The sequence below is a fragment of the Acartia tonsa genome, chromosome 2 (assembly GCF_053477335.1).
Source record: "Acartia tonsa isolate MP-2025a chromosome 2, ASM5347733v1, whole genome shotgun sequence".
Classification (NCBI taxonomy): domain Eukaryota; kingdom Metazoa; phylum Arthropoda; class Copepoda; order Calanoida; family Acartiidae; genus Acartia; species Acartia tonsa.
Window position 1 is genome coordinate 47,374,695 of NC_137261.1, and position 19,257 is coordinate 47,393,951.

Sequence of the window (19,257 nt, forward strand, 5' to 3'; positions counted from 1 at the left end):
TTAACAATCATAATGAATGAATATTTTCTAATTAACATTATCAATACATAGTTTCATAGATAACCCACGACCGTGTCTCAACATGTAGCGCATCCGCTCGTCGTCGGGGAGGTGATAGGTTCGAATCTCGGCCTCACACCGCGTCATAGCTAAAGACATTAAAAATGGTTATGTCATTAATAGTTAAATTAGGGGGAAATGTCTTGGCCCAAAACAGGCGCAACTCATTAACATGCACAGTTAGGACTTCCCAGACAAAGGTCGTGCAATCAAAGAGTTGGTTGTCTGATGGGTGTTACTTAACTTAATACCCCGGGTGTTTGGACAGAAAAGGAGACATTTGACTCCCCTTAGTTATCCTGGGTTGTTGTACCATGGCCAGTGAGTGTCATTGACTGCATCTCCGCCCATATGAGGTAATTGACGAGGTAGTTTCATAGATAGATACATATATTTGTTGGATGTCAAGAAACAGTCAGATAGATAAATTGCTAGATTGGTTGATAGAAAGAATTATAGCATGATATATAAGATAGATAGACATATGTAATGTAAATATATAAAATATAAATTATAGTTGAATTAATAGAAAACTATGCAAAATGATTTTAAAGAACCTAGTAATAGTGTCTGACTGATTATGACGTAAGAAAAAAAATTAGCCAATGAGAGGCCACTATAAATTTTACCATTGGTCAATAATGACCTCTCATTGGCTATTTTTTTTTCTTACGTCATAATTAGTCAGCCACTATTACTAGGTTCATTTTAAAGCCAAAACTTTTTGATTAGTCAAATCAAAATTGCTTGCTTGCATACATAGATACAGGGATAGGACAGCGAAGAATAAAATAACTATCCAAAAATTCCAAATACAAAATTTCTTTTGGGTTAAAAATCAGTGCAGTCCCCATAAACCTAAAACTTAAACCCACTGGTTTGTTAAAGATTCTTAAAGGATGAATAACAGATCTATAGTATAGATTATATACAGACAACTACCTCCCTTCCTTTTTCAAAGACCTCTTTAGTCTGTTTCTAAATTATTTTCTGCTACTTGGTTGTGTCAATATAAGCGACATCATTGATTGATTTTTAATGACCCAATAGAAAGGTTGCACAAGGCGGTTGCGATGGGGAAATACAGTTATTTAACCCTTTCTCCCTCTAGTGTTTTACTCTAATGGATGAATTGTCTGTTTAAGAAAAGTTTGGACATGCAGCTGAATTTTAAAGTTATAATATGACGGTTTCACTGAGACTGACACGCGGCTACCGAACCCTGTTGAGGATGTTTATGGGAAGAGGATAAAATTGTCATCCATTTACCAATCCGTATCTCTCGGCCGTGGGTTGCAAAAGTTGATAATGAAATAATTTTGTTTGTAATTAGTAGAACTGAATAAAAACTAATTAAAATTCATTATAATAAACAAGAAAGAAATAAAACATAGATAATGATAAAAAAAAACGAAAAATAATAACAAAGCGAAAAAGAGATATTTCAGTTGATTTTTTTTCACCTTTAAATAAAACATCATAATTTAAATGTTTTACTACTTTTTTACATACTAGCGACTGTGCCCCTAGCTTCTAGGGGAGCTGTATTTAAAGAGGTTAGAAGAGGCATAAATATAGCCTTAAACCATCGTAAGGCTTATAACTAAAAATAAAACAGCTAAAACCATCATAGGACCAAAATCTTACATCAAATAAGCTTCCATAAAATATAGAACTCAATCAGTTCAGTATTTATCAAGAACTTAAGCTTCAGACAAAAAAAACTATAAAAAAATTATAGAACAATAGACAATTTTCAACGGATTTTCAAAGTGATACCAGTTTTGTAGGCACGGGCCTTCGGCTCCTTGGGACTAAACAACCGGTTTTAATCTTTCATTTTAATATCAGCGGAAAGATGTCTAATACGAAGCGATAAATAAATATTACTTTATCTTTATACCCTTACGGCGGCAGATAAAATTATTGATAATAATTGAAATCAAAGTTATTCAAAATTTCGGCGCCTCTAATCAGTCTAAGATACTATCTAATTGTGATTCCTGAAGTTATATTACAACATAATGTTACTGTATATGATAAGTATTTTAGTCTGCAGATGTGCTGTTATAGTACTATGGTATATAAACTTAAGAGGGTTTTAATGGATGCTCTCTGAGGATAAAGAAATCTTTAACCCGTTCGCTTATTTCAAGGTTTTCACAAATGTAAATAATAAAATTGATTTTAAAAGCATAGAAGTGTCGTTTTGAAAAAGAAATCCCCTTCCAAAAATGAAAACATGAAAGCAAAGCTTAACTAATTTGATGTTAGATATTATTTGGACAAAAGAACATCAACATTTTGAGATATAATTATAGATATTCTACGCTGCTTATTAGCCAAAACCATTCTGGGACCTTTGTGAAGCTTCACTAAAAAGAAGAACTTAATCGGTTCAGTTGTTATCAAAATCTTTAGCTACAGACAAAAAAACTTACTATTTTACATAATAGATTTTAAGAGAATTTGTAATTAAATAAATTATTAAGACAATTTTTATACATACAATTGTGAATAAAAAAAATTTACTTATTTGTAAAGAAACAAAACTTTATAAATTCAAATTGAATTTAAATAATTATGACTGAACCCTTCTTCCCTGTACTTTATTTCTCTTAATTCTGATCCGAAAACATGATTTCATCAAATTATGAATATATTTAGGAATATTGGCATAAATAAATTGAATATCAATAACTTCACCGCTCCCGCATTCTTTAATTGGAGGTTATTGAGGTCCTAGAATATTTGGGCGGCAAAATGCTAAAATTTCCTTTTTTATGCCATATTTTCTACGTGCAAAATGATAAACTTATTTTTATAATTACACACAACTGCAATACACTGTAAACTGTTATATTGTTTGTTTTCTATACATCTTTTATTGTTTTGTACTTTACTACTTATGGATGTTGTTATCCTTGTTATATTTGTTTTCTCTAACCATACATACAGATTTGATTGAAAATATAATATGATGGAAATTTTAATTTAATTAATTAAATTGATATCAAATTTTGGGCTCTTAAGGCAGCAAAGCAAGGATTATGGACAAGTATATTAATTTTTGAAAAGACAAGTAAAATAAGAAAATTAATTCCAGGGCTGAAGCATTACTGTGTTTAGACTCGCCTTCCCTCGTAGCATTTTGTCAATATGGCCAAAATAAAAGAAGTTATTTCTAAATTAAATGGATGTAAAATAAACGTGGATATCATGACAGGGAAAAATTTGACGTCAATTTAGGTTGCTTTTATGAACCTCATTTATTGGTTAGTTCGTTCATCCAGCCAGAGTGAAGGTATTGGGGCAAAGGGGGTGGATGGGGGGAGGGAGTTATCGTTATTTTAGCCAGCTAAAAGTTTCACTTAATTAGAATGCCTGATAATCAAGTGTAAGATTCAAGTAATGGTAAATCAATTGCAACTGATTCAGTTGTATCTACAATTTCTAAAAGAAACCAAACCTGATACTGAGAATTGACAACACTTTAATTGATTCTTTTTATTAAAGCCTTTATGTGTCTGTGCATCAAGACACACAAATACACAAGTTTCTCCAAAAGTAATTAAATAGAGGGTCAATTGTCCCTTATTGAAAAAGATATTCGGTAATACATATGTATAATGACTACATTAAAACAAGGATGACATCGATAAATTGTACCTAATTACCACAGGGATCACCATGCAAAATTTGAACTTGTGGTTTCACACCCCCTGGGAAATTGCTGTGCAAGCCAATGTGTACAACTCTCTTTCTAATAGCTTTATTATTGCTTTTTCCTCGGGTTGAAAACTCCAATCAAACATTGACGGGATCATATAGGACTACTGAGACATGACATTCTTACATTACAGCTAAAATATACAATAGCTACGTTTCAGCATATAGTTTTTATATATCATTATCAAAATTAATCAAAAAGTTCCTGAACTAAAACAACAATAAAAATTTGTAAATGTCCTTCATTAATTTCATTTTAATTGTATTTAATTTTAGTTTAAATACCATTAAAAAGTTCTGTGTTTTATGCAAAGATCTAAACTATAAGACAATGGCCGATAAATATTTGCATCCCCAATGATGATAAAAAAAATTACCCCTTTTGTAGATTACAATTGGTGGTTAAAACTTTTGTACATTCAACTTATTGAGCCAATCACTCAAAATTCTATAAAAGTCCCAAAAGTTGTTAAGCCAAAGAATAAAAAAACTTTATTATAGAACTGTTTTATGTTAGATAGTTGGATTAAAAATGATTTATTATTGTTACTGTTTTGTAGGAATGCATATCAATCCCTCCCCTCTCCCCACGCCCTTCTCCACTTAATTGATTTAATTGATGCCTAGAAAGATCTAATCATTGGGAAATTCAATTAGTTTTCATGTTTTCAGTCAGTCTGTTAATCAGTAAAATCAAAATCCTGACAATTAGGCAACCTGCAAAATAAAAGTTGGTAAATTGTAAAAAAGCTAGATTTTCAGTATAACATTATTAACAAAATTACAGGACAGTTGGAAAATTGTCAGTAGATTCATTTAGTTTAGATATTAAATTCATTCTTTTTATTGGAAAAATCAAAGTTTCATTAAGCAAAAAACTCACAAGTTTTACAAAGTTTAAAAATAGTATTTTCCTAATAAGTGCTACTAAGATTGTATGTTACAAAATAGAAGAATTATGAATGTTGGTTGTTTACTTTCTGTGTACCCAAAGTGTAACCCAGATTAATTGTCGCAAACTTGCTTTGTGACCAAAATATAAATTATTATTTTTAAAAAGAGTACAACTATGAATGGTGGTTGTAAAATTGCTGGGTACCCTAAATATGAAATAGTATTTTCCCAATGAGTGCAACTCAGGCCAAACTTTTAGGGTGGTTTCCATGCCAAGTCTACTTTAAGGTGTCCATATAAATCAACAAATTTTTCTGCCAAACCTGGAAACATTCCATTGATATTTACAGTTTAATTTTACTAAAATATCAACAAAAGTTAATTACCTGATAATTAAGCCGACATCATGACCAGCATTCAACAATATTATCATAATCTTATATCCATATACAACAGTAACAGAATGTCTGTCTGTAGCGAAAGATCTTGCAAACGAATAAACCAATGTAGGTCCAGGTAAGGTAAATAATTTTGGAAGAGAGCACCTCCAGCCTTCACGAGAAATTGACCATTCAAAAACTTATTTTCAAATTCTATCTTAAAAACTTAAATTTAAAATGTTGGGTCAACTTAGCCTAAAATAGCTTTATTAAACTCAGATTGAGGGTGATATATTAACTTTGTAAAAGTAAGACAAAGCAAAGCCAACAAACTGCTATGTTTCTATTAAGTTTCGTTGTTTTTGAAGAACACAAAATCAAAGAGAAACAAAGGGATTTGATAAAAAAAGGGGTGAATGAGCATAAAATGGGAAGGTTTGTAGGCCTAACATAATATTACTGATTTTATTCATTATGAATATGAAATATTTCAATTTTTAAATTTAAGCAGGGAAAAACGAAAACTAAATTGATTAATTTTAATATTGAATATTTTCATTGCGGTTTTTTTTATATATACAAAGAATAAGATAAAAAAAAAGTAGAGAGGGCACAGCTAAATGTGTGTACCATGTGGCAACTTTCAATTGGGTCTTTGAATATCAGCCAATAGCGTCGGTAATATAAACACAACCAAGTTGCTACAAAAGAGCAGAAAGCATTTTGCTAGCAGACGAAAAAGGTCTCCACCACTTGGGCTGTAGTTTGGTAGTTGTTTGGGCTATACATCTATAATTATACATTTTTTGTACAAAGTCTTCTTTTCAAAATGTCTCTAATACTATGTTAGGACTAGTTTTCTAATATAGAGAACATTCTTGTAATTATTTTGAAAATTAATTAGGCCAAATATAAGTATATTAAATATTCATTCATATTTTTATCCTATTATTTAAGTTTGTATGTGTATATAAAATCAACCATCATGGTTGATTTTATATACACAGAAGAAACAAACAAGCCTAGACAAATATTGTATTGTGATATTATTGTGTCTAACCACTTTGGGAATCCTTTTTAATGTTGATGGGTGGGTTAGGTAATCAAATTATCATTCTCATGCACTCAATAACAGAGATAGATAAATGAAAGATAAAATATCCTTCCAATTTAATTTTAATAAATATATAAATATTATAAAGGAAAGGTTGATTTGATTATTATCAACCCACAAATAAAATGGAGATGTGAAGAATACCTCTTTTTTGGATTTTCTAGAACTAAAATTTATGTTGCTAGTATAGTGTTCATGCATTGGTTAGTAGGTTCCTCCAGTAGGTGGAGAAGGTTAAAGGGGATAGATGGGGGTATCGTTTTATTAGCCAGCTGGAAGTATTATTTATAAAAGTTGTTGAAAATCTGGTGCAATATCCAAGTAATTATACAGGATTTTTAAACAGGATCGATTTAGACTTCACTTCTATTTCATTTTAAGAATATCTATCTATATCCCTATAAAAACGAGGAAAAACGTGGAGAAAAAAAAATATTATTTTTGTATAAAAAGGTTGGTAGGAAATTGGTTCATTGATTTGTGTATTTCTGATTCTCTAATCAACATAATTATTAGTTGCTTGCATGTCTCTAATTTAACAATTTAGAGTAACAGAGAAACAAGGATGACAACTTCCAGGTACAAATATACATTCAGAAGGCGTATATACAGGGTGATAGATCAAATATTAATTTTCGAGAGGAATCAACATAAGAAACTATTTCTAAAATGGGTAAACACACATAGTCCGAAGGTCTTTAAAAGAAACATTTGTTCAAGTAAAGCAGAGTGTGCCAAAAATTGGCCTGCTCTACTTTACTTGAGCTATTATCTTCATTAGCAGTCGAGTGAATTGTGTTAGCCGCAATAGTTTTCTTACATACATGCAGTTATTAAAATTATAGAGTAGCTTAGCAACTATCAATGTCAATACCCATTCAAATACAATAAAAACCTCCCTAATGATCTGAAATAAAATATCAACATTATGATAATTGAAAACTTAAGATGCCAAATGAACAGGTAACCCACAAAAATGGATATAGGATATATGTGGACATATTGACAAGAAAAAATTGGTCGTCAATTCATCTTTCTGATATGGACCATCCAGGTGTTCAATTAAATTTCAGGCAAGTATGGTATTAATTCGGAGGTAGTCTTTATTGTATTTGGCGGAATGGCGTCAATTGAAATTTTTCCGAGAAAAATATTCCTCCTTCCTTCTCGGGAAGGCAATAGTTCTTTATTATAATAGATTTATTATTACTTGGATGTTAAACAAGATTCTCATGTTCTCGATAGAAAAACTCGAAGTGGTTGAAAATAACAACCTCTACCCCCATCCACGTCATGTTCTCTAATAAAGTGAAACTTGTAGCTGGCTAAAATAAAAATACCTCCATCCACTTATTTACTCTAACCCCTTCCCCTCCTACTGGATGAACGAACTGACAAATGAATGATTTCCATGTTAGCAACCTAAATTAGTCTATAAATGACATGGAGTCTAGGTATTTGTCCGTGCAGGTTTTAGAGTAGAATGTTAAATAAACAACGTAAATGTATTAGCTCATAATCTATTCCAAAATGAATGATATTACATTACTAAGATATTAATAACAACAATAACAATTCAAGATTAGTTCAAATACCATAAACATGGTTTATTTTTGTAAAGAGATCAATAATAGAAGATTTTTTCTAATTTTATTTAACTGGTCATGGACGGACTCATTTAAAAAGGCGTTTTTATCACCGTAGATTTTCATTAAAAGAAAACAATTTTTTTACATAAGTTAACAACACTACTTTTATAATTAATATATATCACAGTTTTTATAGATTCTATAAAATTAGTTACATTTTCAAATATTTCACATTTTTATTTAATAATTAGTCTAAACATTTGCATTTGAGATTATTGCAATCGTTTATATATTTATTAAATTGGGAATTTGACCGAAAGGCTTGTAGCTTTAATGAACAAGCAAATAATGGAATTGTATTTTTAGTAAGTTTACTGAAAGTTCGAAGCAGCCTATAATGTTTTCAAAAAAAGGCGTTATACAATAATAGAACTATACACATTTTACAATTAGTCAATTACAAATGTATACTAGCTTATAATTGGTCATTTGTATTGTATGACGTCATTTTTTATGGGAACTATAAGCTGCTTCTGAAAGTTCGCAATATCTATATTCTTTTTTTTCTGTTTTGTTTTCTACAAATACTTCCCCTCGTCCCTGGAACTTTATTTAACTAATTAGTGGAAGTTGATCACGGTAATTTGACATTCATTATTTTCACAAATGGTCCAAAACATCACAATTAGCTAGCAGTGTCTTTCTCATGTAATAATCAATCTCTAATCTAACTAATTTGTGTATAGGGGATGTAGTTGAAACTTAAGGATGGCTTTTTAACATTCAAATCATGTCTTTAAAAAAATTAAATCACAATTAAATTTCGGAAGGAGGAACGTCTTGTACCTCCTGTTTTAGTTCGAATTCACGTGCCTTGTTGCGCAGTTCAAGTGCACTGGACTCAAACCTGGCCTTCATGTCCTCCGAGGATGTAGACTCAGTTGGCGACCGGGGAGGATGTTGTAAACTTGCGACGCGCAACAATGCCGCGTAGTCTGCTTGTAGCTCTGACGGGGAAGACGACATTGGTGGCCTGTACGCGGACAGGGACGCCAACACTGAATGGAAACTGGCCATCGATGGTGGATAACCTGGTGGGCCTGGAAGGGAGACTGGAGGCATTGGAGGTTGACCTGGGTTACCGGCTCCTAATGATGCCAGGGCAGGGTACAGGGATGGATGGATGAATGGGTGGCGGAGCTGGGGTAACAGTGGGTGACCAGCACCACGAGATCCAGCTAATAGATGGTGAAGACCAGGGGGAGAGGATGGATCCTGTAAAAAGAAAATTAATCATTATTGAAAATTAGATATTCATTAATTTAGAAAAAAAGTTAAAATGAGTGTTTATTAGGATCGTAGAAACAGTCTAGAAAATGGTTTTAACCTGCATGAAAGATCCAGGCATCTTGGAGGGTACCAGAGGACTTCCAGGTCCATCAAAAGGTTTTCTAGGACCTCCAGCCATGAATCCCAATGTTGAAAATGGGCCACCATGGGTGGCAGGTAGGGCGCCCATTGGACCCCCAGGACCAAGGGCTAGTCCAGGTGGCGGCCCGTAGGGACTGTAAGGGTGACCGTTCGGTCCAACTTTTTCCTGTTTTCGCCATTTGGCCCGTCGATTTTGAAACCAAACCTGAAATGAAAATACAATAAGAAAATTTATCAGTTTATTTATTAATAAATCTAAAAACGATAAATGAAAATAAATAAAAATCTTTTAGTGACCGTTTATCAACTAAAAAAGTTAACTGGATGAATATAGCTTTGGGGCGTACCTTTGTATGTTCTTCTAACATATATAATACAGGGTGTTACATGCATTTATTGTCCGTCTAGATAGCGCTAACTGTTATTGATATAGGAATCAATTTTTAAATATTGCATGATGATAACTTAAAATTAGGTATAAACATTAACGCTTTTCTTTGACAATTCCTAAAATCTTAATTATTGACTGAATTTGACTTTTAGAATGGTGATGACAATAATATGCTTTTAAACTTTTAACTGCTTTACTTATATTTTGTCTTATTGGATACTATTTTTAGTAGCCCTGTAGACTATTTGTTGAACTAGAATATGAGTAATTATAACGATGATTAATTTTCTTCTACTTACCATAATAAATCATCAGGCAATCTATCTATTTATCTATCTTTCTTAGCTAGTCGAGAGGGTGGAATTTTTTTCTTTGTTTTAATGTTCAATTAAAACTATTTCAAGTTTGAATAAAACTAACCATTACGGCTAATTTTAGGATGATAAATAATTCAAGTGTACTACAACCAATGGATCTAGAATATACGTTGATATTATAACAGGGAAAAAATTGTCGTTAATTTAGGTTGCTATTATGGACGTTGTTATTGGTAATTTCGTTCATCCAGTAGGAGAGAAAGGTATGGGGTAAAGTTGGTAGATGGGAGTATCGTTATTTTAGCCAACAACAAGGTTCACTTTAAATAAAGTACATGATAATCCTGTGTAGGATCCAAATAATAATACATCCATTACTGCAACATTTTAAGTAAGGAAAAACAAAGAATCACACTTACTTATACACTCAAGATGTAAGTAAATACTTTTTAATTTGTGTTCATTTTATGGGTTTACAAATATGTAGATATAATTTTTTTTTATCATTTTATAATTTTCATTTGTTTTAAAATAAAGTTTATGCAATAACATCTATTTAAGATAGGAGTACCCATTTCATCCGCTAAACTGTTAAAGTCTATATCTATCTATTGATGTGTATAAATGGTTATCTCAGGCTAAATGTAACAATATCAAAAGTTTTGATCTTAGCTTTAAATTAATTAAGGCCCTGCTTAATGAGCTAAATGAGTTTGTAATTGAAATAAGATTTGAAACAAAGCAACATAGTTATAACATTTTATTATGTTATATTTTTCCCTTGCTACAGCTCTTTAAAAGCGCTGCTTTTCCACATAAAAAGGGAGAGTTTTTACGTCAGTCAATTTATAAGTTTAGGCATGTTAAAAGTATCTTAAACATATCAACTCTTCATGATAAACAAAACATTTCTATAATCAATTATAATGTCATAAATACCATATTTAGCATCATGTTTTTAAGCAATTTATAATTTTGGACATCATTTTTGTTAAACTTCGCTTTAGGAAATGTTGCTACCCTTGTTTTAAAAAGATTCTTCTTTTTTTAGTACACCCTGTAACCAAATTAATTACGTCTAATAATTATATAATCAAGGTAGAACACGACATACTAATATACACTAATATACTCATTATCGAGTAATAAAAATACAAATTATATCAAACAATGTAAGCTATAATTATTTTTTTGGGATGGTGAAAACTATTATTAATCCTAGACAATGGAGTAATAGGATGCTCGTCTGTCTGTATGCATGTATCTGTCTAGTACGATTTCGTAAACTGCTATTTTTCTTTAAAAATGAAAATATTTCCCTTTTTTAAACACAGATAAAAAACTCTAGTCTGAATTTCGAGCAATTTTGTAGAATAAAAGACAATAAAATTTAATGGTTTAATTGAGATAATTGTAATTATTTATCATTGGCCTGAAGCCACTACATTCTATACGTTGGTATCATGTATGCATCTACATAGTTTTAAAATCAGTTTTAAGATTTTAAAGAAAGAATAAAAGCAAACATAATAAAAGAGAATTTTTAAAGTTTTAATCAAAAAGAAAAAAATAGAAATACTAAATAGGAGAAAAAATATAGAGAGACAAGAGAGAAAGAGAGAGAGAGAAAGAGAGGAGAGAGAGAGAGAGAGAGAGAGAGAGAGAGAGAGAGAGAGAGAGAGAGAGAGAGAGAGAGAAGAGAGAGAGAGAGAGAGAGAGAGAGAGAGAGAGAGAGAGAGAGAGAGAGAGAGAGAGAGAGAGAGAGAGAGAGAGAGAGAGAGAGAGAGAGAGAGAGAGAGAGAGAGAGAGAGAGAGAGAGAGAGAGAGAGAGAGAGAGAGAGAGAGAGAGAAAGAGAGGAGGAGGAAAGATTTGACTAATTACAGTTAATTTCAGTATAATTGGTTCTAGGCAAGGATAGGGATAGGTTAACTCCAAATTAAATAGGAAAATTGAACAGCCAAAGATTTATTTATAGTAAGTTGTTCTGTTGGAAAAAAAAAGAAAAAAATTTACTCAACTTTATATAAATAACTAGCAGCTCAGCTCCTAGCGTCTAGGAGCTCTAGAATTGGGTAAAGAAAGTAGATAAAAACCTAAAGTCATCCCAAGACTTAAATCTATAATTTAGATTGCCCTTAACCATCCTGGAACTTTTGAAAGGCTTCTTTGAAATGGAGAACTCAAACGGTTCAGTAGTTTTCGAATCTTAAGCGGCAAATAAAAACCTTACTACTTACTACAATAGGATATCATTTTCCTCGTGATTTTTTTCTTTTGGCTACTATTCATTTTTTCCAAAGTATCTGTCTGTGTTTAAAAAAAAGTACAAATGAAACAAGGAAAAGTTTATTATAAAATTGTTTCCTATTCCTTTGATAATCCTTAGCTACTATAAAGTTCATTCTTTTAATGTGGAATAATGTGAAATTATATTATATTTCTTCACCTGGCCTACAATTCAACTGAATTTGTTTATGTTCTCAAAGAAAAAAAGAATCTATCATGAATCAATTTTTTAACAAAATAAAAATGACCAAAGCCAAAAGATTATGGTTTCCTAAATCTTATTATAAAAATATCATACTATAGCGCTACCACAAAGAAAAATAAGCCTCATTTTAAGGACTTTCAATCTAATTGTAGGCAAAAGAGCTTGCTTTAGGTGCTAAGCTATGTATATCTATGTCCCTAAGTCTACAGGAAACTATAATAATATAACACACATTCACACACACACACATACACACACACACACACACACACACACACACACACGTATCACTAATTTTAGTTCCATATTTTACAAAAAAAAAATAATAAAACAAAATCTGATTAATTGAATTTAATTACAGCAGATGTCAGTCAAGCCAGTGACTTAATTACAATTAGGAAGCTGGTTCAAAAAAGTGAAATACTCAAACTATAATCACAGAACATTAACAAGCTAGCAAGCTTAAATTGTGCTGTAATGCTATGGGAAAAAATATCCTGAAAATAAAATTTTATTTCAAAGACCCTTTAATTAGTGTCCCCCTTCACAGTGAGTTAAACTTGGCCAAAATTAAATTCTTACAAATTCTTTAAAAGAAATGTAACTATTTCCATGGATCTAAAGGGATAAGACAATGGCCGATAAATTGGTGTACATACCTATCTATTAAACACAAACTTACCTCTTCTGTAGATTATAAAAATTGGTTGAAACATTTGTACACTTTTCTTTTGAACAAACTTTTACGTATTTTATCGATATTTTCCTAATTTGAAAAAAGTAATTCCTTATAAAGCTTACTTTCACAAAATACCCTTTTTTAATAATCTTAAGTTTACAAATTAGATTAGTTACTTTATGAATGAAACACATGTTAAACCAATTAAAGTATTGATTAGAATTATTAATAGATAAAGTGAAAATAAGTCTTTAATTTTTTTTACATCTTTCAAATTTCTCTGTTTTTTAACCATCCATCTTTCAATTGGGTCTTTAAATATCAGCCAACAGCGTCAGAAATATTAACACAGTCAAGTCGCTACAAAAGAGCAGAAAGCAATTTGCTAACGGACGAAAAAAGGTCCCCACCACTGGAACCAGGTAGTTGTTATACTTATTACTTAAGCATTTATTTCTATTTCTAATTTTCTATCTCTCTCCCTTTATCTTTCTACTATTTCACCTAAACTTACAAAAATATGAAAATTAGCCTAAATTAAAGTACTAAATAACCCTAATTCAAGTAAATATTAATGACAATTGTTCAAGGATATTGGGATAGGAGATTATATAATAGCTTAACCTTATCCCTCTATCTTAAAATAAAATTGATTTCTTAAATTTTAGGGAGAAGAAAGTATGTGGATTATTTTGAGTACCATAGTTCTATTCCCTCCGTGGGGCAAGCAATTGCTGACAATTTGTGAATGTTATTTGTTTTGTGATTGTGTTTAAATTTATGGATTTCGTGACCGAATATTAGGATGCACGTTTCTCCAAAACAACATAATAAGCAAATGGTCAATTAGCAAAAAAAATGTTATGTATTTAATCATAAATGATGATATTTAATCTCGTGACATTAAAAATATTTCAAGGCAAAATTTAATATTATCAATCTTATTAGGACTTACACAGTGTTGACCTATTAAAGGGTTGGTTATATGAAACTCTATTCAAGTATCTCTAAAATTTACAAATATAAAAAAAAATGAAAAATATTCTTTCCTAGACCTTATATTTAAATTTTAGGATAAAATTTAAAAAAAATTAATAATTATTTATCGCATCGTATTATAAACACTTAACAGTTTTCCGCGGATATATGTTGTACATTTATATATTTGTAGAAAGCTGGATATAATTTAATACGATACACGATTTTTCAGCTGTGCTGGAAAGACTAATACTGCTACAATGTATGAGTACTAATTTGGTCACAATTGGACTTAAAGTTTGATTAGACAGGAAGTTATTAAAAAGGAAAGGGACAAGGGGATAGTTACAGGATAAATAGATAGATAGGCAATTGTAGATAGTGTTATAGAGAAATTTTATATCAAGTATACAAAGAAAGGAAAAACATGGATAAATAGTGAGGCAAAAAGAAAGATAGATGAATTGAGATGAATTTATGAGAGAGAGAGAGAGAGCGAGAGAGAGAGAGAGAGAAAGAGAGAGAGAGAGAGAGAGAAAGGGAGAGAAAGAGAGAGAGAGAGAGAGAGGGAGAGAGAAAGAGAGAAAGAGAGAGAGAAAGAGAGAGAGAGAAAATGAGAGATAGAGAGAGAGAGAGAGAGAAAGAGAGAGAGAGAGAGAGAGAGAGAGAAAAAGAAGAGAGAGAGAGAGAGAGAGAAAGAGAGAGAGAGAGAGAGAGAGAGAGAAAAAGAAGAGAGAGAAAGAGAGAGAGAAAGAGAGAGAGAGAAAATGAGAGATAGAGAGAGAGAGAGAGAGAAAGAGAGAGAGAGAGAGAGAGAGAGAAAAAGAAGAGAGAGAGAGGGAAGAGAGAGAGAGAAATATTTCCTTATTAATATCAATTAAGTTAAAATAATCTAATTGTATCAAGTCCTGTTTAAAAAGGTAATTATCCTGATAATTATTGTGTTTGTGAAGCAATAATAATATCATACTAGACATTTAATTGTCTCTCTATTTTAACTCCCCCCCCCCCCCACCTTTTTATAAAAGAAACTACTGATAATTGTATTCCTACCAGCAGCTACGCCCCTACAGACATTTAAAGAAATCTTAAAGAGAAACCATCACCAAAACGAGAAAAATACTCTTTAATATAAAGTAGAGACCAATCAATATGATGGTTAGCGAAATCTTTTACTACAGACAGAAAGAAACAAAGATAAACAATCTGGCATATTTTATAGTATGTCCATAAGGTGAGCTTATCACGGAAGCTTTGTAAATTTCGTTGCATGGGTCTAAAGACTATAATAGAGCCACTATGGTTTTGAAATTTAACTTTATTGAAAGTTAATAATTTTTTTGTAAAGAGCTTCCCTTTATTTTTAATTACTGATGTGAGTGTGTGTGTGTGTGAGTGTGTGTGTGTGAGTGTGTGTGTGTGTCATATGCTTTTCTATAATTAAAATGCACATCTCATAGTTGTCATTTAAGTATAATACAACAAGGATGATTTTGTTCTAGTGTAACTTAGTGCCTTAAAATAATGGATTTATTATTACTTATGGATCTTACACAGGATTATCATGTACTTTAATAAAGTTTAATTTTTAGCGGGCTAAAATAACTATCCCACCATACCCCCCTTTACCCATCCCCTACTCCTTCTGAATGAACAAACTGACCAATAAATGACAGGGAAATAACAACCTAAATTGACAACAATTCTCAAAATAATAAATAAGAAAAGAAAAATTGTTTTGAAATAACTTCTTAATGAACTAGTCATTACAATGATTTTCTAATGTAAAATAAAATTTAACGCGACGTATTATGCAGAAAGTTTAAGAGTACCCTAGCTCCTATAAAAGGAAAATTAAATTAAGCCATCTAATTTGATGTTAATTAATACCTTTCCCTTCCTTTTATGTTTCCCTTCTTTCCATAATAATTTTTAGACCTAACAATCCTGTAAATTTAAGAATTGCCTTTTACTCCTCTTACAATTCATGTCTTTTAGCTTTATATGTAGGCATATGTAAGTATATCAGTTATTTATCAAATCGTATTATAGACAGCTTTCCGCAGAAATAAAATGAAAAATTATAAGATGAAAACCTGTTTTTAAGGCCATACTAGAAATATATATTCTTTTTTACTATAATAATTCTTCTGCTTTTATATCTTTTTTAACCAAAAATTTATTTCTCCCCTTCTCTAAACTACATGATCAATGTTGAGTATTTTTCATAATATAATAATAATAATTGTAACTATTTGTGCTTGACCAAATATGACCAAATATTTTTAATGAAATAACGTAAACTGCCAAGCATAATTTATCGCTATAATCAAACAAAAATCTAAGCCAAATGACCAATTTTAATTATAGGTTAGCATTATTAAAAAAGTACTTTTATTTATAAATTTTAAATGTATTTAATTATTATCATGTTTGTATCTCTCATAAATCATGTAAAAAGTAAAAAGAAACAAAAATATTTAAACCCAACTATAAGAAATATAGGGATTAAGCATCAGACATGAAGCAAAAGAAATATTTTAGCAAATAAAAAATAATCATTATTAAAACCAATTATATTTTCTTTTTAAATAACAAACCTACTATAATTTCTTTTTTTAAAATGAATGAGTCCATAAATTTGTAAGAAACTAATCATTTTTGATTGGCAGAAAAGTTAAAGGCCAAGTCTCACTATCCAATAATCCCTGGTGGAAAAGCCTGAGGATAAAAATCTAGGGAAAAGTTTATAAAAATAGATTCAGAGCACAAATTACACCTTTTCACGGATTGGTTTCCTTAACCATATTGTTATGATGAAATCACATTATGTTCACAAGTAAGATAAGGTTGTAATTCTATTGTTATGATGTTAATATATAAATATAAGAACCAATTCATATTTGAATTTTTATTTTTCCCATGAATGTGGATTGTGAGTTGGTGTTGCGATTTTATTGCAAGTTTTTTTTGTGGATTCAATAAGTTTCATGTTTTTTTAAAGGATATTAAGAGGTTGCATAGCTTTTTTCGCACCTAAAAAGGCTCCGAACTATAACACATCATGCATTACGTACTGAATTAACTGATAATCAACCAATTCATTAAAACACCTTTGTTTAGGAGTCCTAAATTGCATGATGTAGAGTTGCATCTATTCATTCTAGTTATGTAATATTAAACTAATTTTAACAGTATATTTGAAGTCATTCAATGTTTAAAAAGTTTTTTTTTTATTCTTGGTTTATTTACCGAATACCACCATCGATAATTCTAAGACTTTCTTTGCTAAATATCTAAAATCTACTATAAAAAAAACCTTGATAAAATTGAGCAACACCAACTTATGATAGAAGAAGTTAGAAATTTCAACTGCCTTAGAATAATTAAAATCATTTAACTTTTTGTTTTACTTCTTTCATAGTAATATGTATGTATATTATTAAATTTTAATTGATTTTAATATGGTTTAAATTAGTTTTCTATATAAGAAGGAAAGACTGGTTTATTATTCTATTATTTTGAATGTGGATCACTTTTTACCCCCCCCCCCCCACTAATTTAATATCTAAAACCCTGCCTCTTTAACCCCATAGACATTTTCTTTGAAAAATTACCAAAAATACCCCTTTCCTTCAAAAGAAAGCAATATAAAAGAAATAAATTTTCACATAAATAACCTTCAGCCCAATAAAAAGGTGTAGTGCAGAGAAAATTTGGGGGATGATTAATTTTTCTTCCAATTATTACGCCTGAATGATAAATTTTTAATCTGTTTATAAAAATATGTATCCCTCTCTAGTATAGTTAGGTAGCGGGCAGGGGCATCCAAGCTTTTTTTTGGGGGGGGGGTAATTCGTGTTTGGGGGGGGTAAAATGGCGCGCGAAGCGCGCCGAAATTTTTTTTTACCCCCCCCAAAATTTTTACCCTGGGGGTAAAATTTGATTGGGGGGGGTAATTACCCCCCCTAAAGTCTGTTGGGGGGGGTAAATACTCCCCCCAAATCTGTTGGGGGGGGGGTAATTACCCCCCCCAAACTAATTTACCCTGGGGGTAAAATTTTTGGGGGGGATAATTTAATTATGTAAAAAAAGCACCTACCTAATCTATTAAGTTAATAAGTACTATCTTATAACATAAAGTAGTAAGTAAGGTTTATTTGACTATAGCTTCAGATTTCATACGTCATTGGGGGGGGTAAATACCCCCCCCAAAATCGTTGGGGGTGCCTACGGCACCCCCAAGGTAGGTGTAATTTTTTTTTGGGGGGGTATTGTTCACAAAATTTTGGGGGTGCCAAATGGCCCATTACCCCCCCCCCCCCTTGGACGCCTATGGTAGCGGGTATATTGTATATTAGTTGAATGTTATTAATTGGCTATCCGCTCAGGGCTATTTACTACCCAACTTTGTGTGCAGGGAGGGGGGAGGAGGGGCGGGGGGGTGCTACAGCGCTTTAATTGGGAAAGAATGAGAATATAAGCGTCAGTAATATGGTTATAAATAAAGAATAATGAAAAAAAAAATAAAAGTAATTTATCGCATCGTATTATAGACAGCTTTTTGTGGATATTAAAAAGAATTTTTTTTGATTAAAACAAGTTTTGTTAGACCCGAGGGACTGAAGTACTGGGCCAACAAAACTGGTCTTAATTTTATGATTTTTATTTTAATATTCGTGAAAATTGTTTGTAATACGATGCTATACATGATTTTACAGTATATGGCTGAGAACCGGTTGTAATCCAACGGATATAAATAGGTTTCGAAGCCATAATGGAAATATAGTTTATAGACTTCAGCTGGTTTCCACAAAAAAAAAATTGCAGGTTTAAAACATACAAGACAAATTACAATTCTATTTGTAATTATTTTCTTCCATTTCCTTATCCCTGTATCTCTAGTTATTGTTGTTTATAACAAAAGTTGGTTAATTTTTTGAGGGGGTAAATTAAAAACGCTTTGGGGAAAAGAAATTGTTTGTGTGTGAGTTTTGAAAGATTTTTCCATTGGTTTCTAGAATTGATTTGTATAATGGTAGAACTGTAGAGTTTCAGCTATAATCAACCTGCTAATGTTATGTCATTATAATATATATTTAAATGCCTTAGAAATCAGCTGATTTTCATCAAAACCAAAAAACTTGATTAAGTAATTAAAGATTTTAATGATTTTAAAATTGTTATTTCTTTCTAAAGTTTG

General features: G+C 31.1%; 2 protein-coding genes across 2 annotated transcripts in view; both read right to left on the minus strand.

Annotated features, from left to right (window-relative positions):
• The window catches only part of LOC145312019 (uncharacterized), a 201,150-nt gene that overhangs the window by 140,537 nt on the left and 41,356 nt on the right, over positions 1-19,257 (minus strand). The gene's annotated exons all lie outside the window — the stretch shown is intronic.
• LOC145312009 (uncharacterized) overlaps positions 8,238-19,257 on the minus strand; it is a 35,934-nt gene continuing 24,914 nt past the window's right edge. The window contains exons 4-5 of the mRNA XM_080151094.1: positions 9,154-9,402; positions 8,238-9,041 (exon numbers count right to left, since the gene is read on the minus strand). Coding sequence (XP_080007220.1) covers positions 8,583-9,041; positions 9,154-9,402 — 708 coding nt within the window. The 3' untranslated portion in view covers positions 8,238-8,582. The remainder of the gene's footprint in view (positions 9,042-9,153; positions 9,403-19,257) is intronic.